Source organism: Tachypleus tridentatus, chromosome 3, assembly GCF_004210375.1.
Source record: "Tachypleus tridentatus isolate NWPU-2018 chromosome 3, ASM421037v1, whole genome shotgun sequence".
Classification (NCBI taxonomy): domain Eukaryota; kingdom Metazoa; phylum Arthropoda; class Merostomata; order Xiphosura; family Limulidae; genus Tachypleus; species Tachypleus tridentatus.
Window position 1 is genome coordinate 21678536 of NC_134827.1, and position 7818 is coordinate 21686353.

At 32.2% G+C, this 7818-nt stretch overlaps 1 protein-coding gene across 1 annotated transcript in view; it reads left to right on the forward strand.

The window, feature by feature from the left end:
- Window positions 1-3427: 3427 nt before the first annotated feature.
- LOC143247937 (solute carrier family 23 member 2-like) overlaps window positions 3428-7818 on the forward strand; it is a 14860-nt gene continuing 10469 nt past the window's right edge. Inside the window, exons 1-4 of the mRNA XM_076496488.1 lie at window positions 3428-3548; window positions 6025-6104; window positions 6629-6758; window positions 7084-7179. Of these exons, the coding sequence (XP_076352603.1) occupies window positions 3428-3548; window positions 6025-6104; window positions 6629-6758; window positions 7084-7179 (427 nt within the window). The remainder of the gene's footprint in view (window positions 3549-6024; window positions 6105-6628; window positions 6759-7083; window positions 7180-7818) is intronic.

A 7818-nucleotide genomic window follows, 5' to 3' on the forward strand; every position in this document is an offset into this window, starting at 1 on the left:
TAATTAATACTTAAAATTTAATTACAATTTGACATGGGTTCTACATGTATGCTCCCTCGTGGTTCAGCGGCATGTTTGCGGACTTACAACGCTAAAAACCGTGTTTCAATACCCGTGGTAGACAGAGCACAAAGAGACCAACAACAACTGTATATATGAAATCGTAATACTTAAAATAATAAATCAGATACTCATTCGAGATAAATGATAATGCATAACTCAAAATATTCCATTTACACGCGCTCAATTCGAAATATCTAATTAAACAAAGTAAGAAACATGACAGACAAATGTGCAGTCTACTGTGTTTTTTATCATCATAATTAGTTTTATTAGTTTTGTTGTTACTGTTAAAATTGTAGATTTAAAATTTAATATTGCCTATAAAAGTAGGATTTTGGATACTTTTTTTCTGCTTAACATTACCTTACCTAGACGATAACAAACACTTTAGGTAGTGTAGCAGAACTGGAATCAGTGTAGAGCAGCTTAGAAAATAAGGTCAGAAACACACACACACACGTAAACAAAATAACGAAAATAACTACAGAGTTGTACTATACCAAAGATGATTCCATGTGCTGATTTTACTACCTTGTAATTCCCAATAGAAATGTTAATATATAACATTGTCCTTCTCTGAAGTTATTCAAGGTATGTATGTGGTAGTTACAGAAACGCATTCCACACAATGGGATCTTTGGTGTGATAGAACAGCGATTATTAAAGTGTACTATTTGATTAATGGAAAATACCTCAAAAGTTGGTTGTGAGTTCTGCCATCTACTTATATGTTAGTTAAAAAGTAGTGATGTGGCTAGCATAGATGGTAATTCTGTAGAAATACAAGAAACTTGAAAAATAAATTGCAGCGACATCTAGTGATTAATAATCGATCATTGCATTAAGTATTGACTATTTCCTGTTGCTATTTTTTGTAGAACATTTGATGTATTAAATTATGATTACAGTTTGTGAATTCTCCTTCCTTTACGTTATTAACAATAACATGATATTTATATTTAAACAGAAAACACTTAATTTCAGAAATAACAAGTTTCAAACTTTTTATAATTTCTATTAATACGGTAAAGATGGTTGAAGCCTGAAAGTGTTTCAAACACTAAATCTTCCATCAACGACATGACCTTCTACCGAAGATAAACAGTCTAAAATATTTTATGTTTCCAAAACTTCAGATTATTCAATGAATTACATTTAAAATTGTTTATCTTGGTATATTTCTTAAGCTGCTCCTTTACCAACGCATAGTGGGATTGATTACAAATTATAACGCCCCTACGGCTAAAAGAGCGAGCCTGTTTGGTGTGACGGAGAGTCTAACCCGGGACCCTCAGATCACGTGTCGAGACCCTTAACCAGCTGGTCATGTCGTGCTGTTTTGAAAAATAAATAAATTCTAAGTACAACTTCTTCTTAGTGATAAATTTATTTGCTGAGATCATGCGTTTATGTTGTTTCTTTCTTTGTCTTACATATGATATCATGTTTTCGCATTAATTAGGTATCTCAAAGATACAGTTTATATATGAATGTTTATTCCCTCTAATATTGTTAATTTCTTAACTTAGGGATAACGTTGCCAACTCATGTAGCTTTCTAAAGAGTTTCTACAAAGGAATCATCATATTTAGTAATTAATCACAAAGTTCAAATTAAAGTTTTTCTGGGAGTAAACATGGTTAGATTATAAAATTATTTTTTCAATTTCGCGGGCTACTCGAGGGCTATTTGCGCTAGCCGTCCCTAAATTTGTAGTGTGAAACTAGAGGGAAGGCAGCTAGTCATTACTACCCACCGCCAACTCTTGAGATACTCTTTTAGTAAAAAATAGTGGGATTGACCATAACAATTTATCGCCCCCACGGCTGAAAGGGTTGAGCATGTTTGGCGCGACGGGGATGCGAACCCGCGACCATCAGATTACGACTCGCATGCCTTAACCCACCTGGCCATGTCGGGCCAGTTTATAAAATAAACGTGTCAACTACCTCATTTGTTTTGTCTTGTTTCGTTTGAGTGATTTATATTTTCCAAGAAACTAAATACCCTTTGGGATATATATTATTAAAAAAAGAAAATAGCGAATGTAAATTATTAGGAAACTGAAAAGTATTTTGTATATCAATAGTTTATACTTGTATTAAAAATAACACAGAACAGTTAACTTTGAGAATTTACATACTTTTTTTTGCCATAACGTTAGAATTATTGTATTCAGAAGTCTATTAATATTGATGAAACGAAAACCCTATAACCCGAACGTTTTAGAATGGTGGACCTTCTTTCTTCATGGGCGAATTGAAGAAGAAAGGTCCACCTTTTAAAATCTCTTGTGTTAAAGAGTTTCTATTTCACTGTTATCAAAAGTTCTTGAACATAATGTGATCATATGTCACCCAGGGCATTTGTTTGGTAGTTTGTTATATTCTTTTTCTTTGTTTTAATATCAGAAAACATTCAAGAAAAGTAAAAGGTGTATTTTAAAAATTTGATGTAATTTCGTAGCATCCTCGGAATTGATCTCTGTGAAAAGAAAATTATTTTTATTTCTTGCTCTGGAAGTTGTTATGAAATGTTGTATTGTAACTTAAGAGTTTAACGGTTTAGAAATACAAGCGTACAATATTTTTCTGTTGTGATATTTCATTTCAACTTCATCACAAATTTTACCGAAAATTGGTGCTTCCTTAATTAAATATCCAGGCCCGGAATGACCACTTGATTAAGATACTCGTCTCGTAATGTTGAAATTCTCGTCACACCAATCATGCTCGCCATTTTAGCTATGGGAGGTTATAATGTGACGGTTAATTTCATAATTCGTTGGTAAAAGAGTAGCCCAAAGGTTGTCGATGAGTGGTGATGACTAGCTAACTTCCCTCTGGTCTTACATATAGCCCTCGTGTATCTTTGCGCAAAATTCAAATACAAACTATTTAAATATATATTTCTTATTAAACAATTACGTTGAATTCCGTTTCTTAATAGGCGAAACAGTATCCAGCTACTCTCCTTATGGTAATTTCTTGTGCGACTTTAATGCCTAGTGTGAGTCTTTTAAACTGTTCAATGCACTTTAATTGGCCGGAGTGAAATTTGAGGATATAATAATCACCCCATCATTTTACCCAGAAATTCGTTCACTTACGAAATCGGATGAGCTAAGTCTAATCAGATATTTTGGATGTGTCTTACTTTGAATAGAGAGATATTTATATTTGAACAAATCTTTAAAAGACAAAGAGATAAGTGGGAACGAGGGTAAGCAGACAACAGATAACTGTACAATGGTGCAATTGTTTAAAATAGGTTAGTCCTACAATAAATAAACTGGAGAAAATACACGTATATGGTTAAGGATATTTTGATACTTAAAAATTAACCTAAAAATTTCATGTCTGAAATGGTTATTGAACTCACAGGTGTTATTGGAATAATGCTTCCGTGGTTAACACCTTTAGTTATCGTCCCTACCATCGCGTTGATAGGACTTTCACTCTTTGAAGAAGCAGCTTCTACAGCTAGTAAGAACTGAGGAATAGCAATTATGTAAGTCTTGTTGTATAATAGTCTTTTTTTTCTTATTGATAGTTTACGTGTTTTTTATTTTATTTGATCTGTATTGTTTATTTAAGACTTAGCAAACAAATGAAACATGAAGTGTTCTAAAACTAAAATTAAATAAATAAATCATGAGATTATTCTGGAAATAAGTAAAAAAGGGTCTTTTTTTGGAGGTTAATTTATTTTGGAAGATAAGTAGAAAACGTTTTTCTCGAACTTAATCTGTTTACGTTGCTGAATGAAGTGTCTGATACATTTCTATTAAGGTTTTTAAAAAATATCTACAATAATTATTTGATCCATGCGATCACATTCATTATTCCCTTCAAATCGGCCTGGCATGGCCAAGCGCGTAAGGCATGCGACTCGTAATCCGACGGTCGCGGGTTCGCGCCCGCGTCGCGCTAAACATGCTCGCCCTCCCAGCCGTGGGGGCGTATAATGTGACGGTCAATCCCACTATTCGTTGGTAAAAGAGTAGCCCAAGAGTTGGCGGTGGGTGGTGATGACTAGCTGCCTTCCCTCTAGTCTTACACTGCTAAATTAGGGACGGTTAGCACAGATAGCCCTCGAGTAGCTTTGTGCGAAATTCCAAAAACAAACAAACCCTTCAAATCACTTACAAAATGGTTTACGTGATATTTATGAGATTGTTGCTGTCAATAATGTAATTTATTTATCTTATTAATTGTGGAAACTTATTTGGAATAAATTTCATACTTCTTCGACATTCAATGATTTGATTTGTTTGTATAAACAGAAACGTTTGAGAAAAGTGTTAATATGGTTCATCCTGTTTTAGTTTTGATGTTTAATAGAACCAACATTAATACACAACTGATGATGTAGAGTACGTCAGAGAAGTACCAAGATATGCAGTAGTTACACGACTTTCTTATATTACCTAAGAAATATCGTAGTTCTGTCATCACTAGAAAACTTCTAAATTTTCTCTGAAAGCGACTTATGTACAATCAAGTAAAATACGATTTTGAGGAAATACAGCGAAAGAAATTTACTGCCCAATGTTATAAATAATCATACAGTCGCCCTTCACGTAACACTGTAAACAGGTTAACCTTGAGAATACTAAATGCTAAAATCAAATTTCTGTTAATTATCACCCTTTAAAACACATGTAAAATCCTTGTAAAAAGATTTTTCTCAGTTCAGTATTTAGTGTTCTTACAACACAGTATTAAGATAGCTGTATCTTTTTGTTTGTTTTTCAGAACAATTTTCCTTCTTGTGCTATTTTCCCAATACCTTGGAAATATTAATATTCCTGGTTGTAGCTACAGTAGAGAAAGCGGATAGAAGTTCAAACAAATTCCGTTTTTCAAGCTTTTTCCAGTGAGTAAAGACTTAAACCACAGTTCAAGTACATTTCGCGTTTAAATAAATACACACCAAAGATTAATGTTAAAAAACATTATCGAAATAATTGAGTGTTAGTGAGAAATTTTTGCTGTAGGATAAGAAAAAAAAACCTTAAAATGAATTTAAATATGACCAACTGTTACTTTAGTAGTAATGAGATAAAACAAAGTGAAACTTCAACGAAATTATTATGAAACAAGTACTACCAAGTAATGATATAAATATTTCTGTTTAATGTACGAAATAAATATCACAGCAACAATTCAAAATGAATAACTTTAATTTTGTTTTATTTTTAGGTATCACGCATTTGTATTATTACAACTGTAATGTTTAAATTATTTTTACTAGTTAACCGAAGAGGTAATGTCCACCTCACACTAACTGTTAACTTTTTGCTTTGTAATATATTCAGTAAGCATTATTACTGCGCGAAGGACTAAACCAAATTCAGCTACATCACACTCACAGCAAATATACAAATGCTTTTAGGTTTATCTGCAACATTAATAACAAAAGTGAAAAAGAACAAATATATAATAATTAGAAAATTCATTTGAATATTGAATAACAAATAACTGTAAGCCTACTTCCAGGTGTTATTCAGCATAGTTACTGCGTGGGTTATTTGCTTCATACTAACTGCTGCAGGAGCTTTGAGATCAACCAACCCAGCCAGAACTGATCTTCATGTACAGACGATGTACTCCAGTTCCTGGTTTAGGTTTCCTTATCCAGAAAAGGAGTTATAAAAATATACATTAAAATCTAGATTTTTTTATTTACGTTATGAATTTATGAATTTATCTTTTGATCAGTTATTTTTTATACAACTTTGTTATCCGTTCAGTTATAGTAAAACTAATTTGTTTATATCTTTTATAAATATATATTATGTTGAAATAAAAATTATAGTGATAAAAAGTAATAGTGTGAAAGATATAGAAGAGTTTTAAGATCTACTATACATTGTTTTGTTAAATCTGTCGATACGTATTTTAAAAACGTTGCGTTTGAAAAAAAAAAGACAATTACATTTTGATTTTGGTTTTTCAGGACAGTGGGCTTTACCAACGGTCAGAATCGGTGCTGTTTTGGGTATGTTTGCAGGGACATTAGCATCGGTATTGGAATCAGTAGGAGATTACTACGCATGCGCACGACTAGCTTGTGCACCTACTCCTCTACCTAGCGCAATAAATCGTGGAATATTTGCAGAAGGAATTTCCTGTATCATCTCCTGAAATTGGGGATCTGGATGTGGAATGACTTCTTACAGTCAAAACATTGGAGGAATCGGAATAACAAAAGTATAATCAAGGGTTCCCTTATAAAATAGCTAAATACCATTTGTATTTCGTTTTTCATAATATTATGAACTACTTAAATTTATTATCTTATGATACATAACTACTAATATTTTAGAAATTTAAACTTGTGTAAATATTGTAACCGCTGATATTGCAGAAACTTGAAACTCACTTCACTTTTTTCATTTGCTTGGTTTCTACACCAATAGGTGGCTAGTCGACGAGTTATTCAGTATAGCGCTGTTACCATGATGAATTTTGCAGTTCTGGGGAAGTTTGGAGCCTTTTAAACACTATTCCTGAGTCCATTATTGGAAAAATCATATGTGTTATGCTTGCAATGGTAACAGGAGCTGGATTATGGAATGTCCAATTTATCGACCTTCATTCATCAAGAAATATTTTATCCTTGGATTATCTTAATCTATGGGATCACCATTCCAAAGTGGTTTAATGGCCACCCAGGTACTATTGATATAGGTACGTACACTTATCAGAATGATTGAAGTTTGAGGAAGGTAATTTTCTGAAAGTTTCAAAACAGTTTCTGAATCACCTGTCAAATAATACAGACGGTTCAATGCTCCACAAGTTAGAAAACATGCAAAGTACCAAAAGTGTTACAATATTTCACAGCGGTTTGTCTCACACAAAATGGAAGATTCTTATAACATTAAAAGATGGTTGAGACTTATCTAGTTAATAATGAACCAGATCATCAGTTTTTAAAACGTTCTTTATATTACAATGGGTTAGTAAACCTTAATGTATCTTGTTATTAAATTATTTATTTTGTTCTATTTAGGGAATGACGTAGCAAACCAACTCATAACAGTTATTTTGAGCACCAGTGTATTTGTTGGTCGACTCATTTCGCTTGTGTTGGACAATTCCATACCAGGTAAGAGATAATTCTTTCGAGACATCGTGAATAAACCAAATACATTGCGATGTGATACGTAACTCCTTCAAAGTATATTGTTATGTTTTGTGTTTTTTTGCTTCTCAACCTAAAAATATCGAGTTACTTTTATACACTATTGTAGCTGTACAAAACATTACAATTTTTTTTCTACATAATATTCAAAACAAAAAAAACTTGCACTACTTACATGAAATTTAGGATAATTCATTTACCTATTTCTATTTTAACCTAGTAATTTCAGATTACTGTCTTTGGGCTGTTTAAATCAAGTTATGATGTAATGGTGTTGTATTTATTATGATAATTTACAAAGTGGTAATTTTTTATACCTCAATTAAAATGTGCTTTTAAAACAAAAATTTAATTATCATAATATTTCAAATTATAATTACTCTTTCAAAAGACCCCTGGTGACAATGTGGTATGTCTGCGGATTCACACTGTTTTAACCTGGTTTAGGTAATCGTGGTATAGCTTGGTGCTTAATTCTATAGGAAAAAAGTAGACAAACTAGATAAACTTAGGAGTATTTGAATGACTTTTAATATTACAATAACAACGACCAAAATGGCCATAAACATAAAATGTCTCGGAAATATTTCAATAAAATATAAA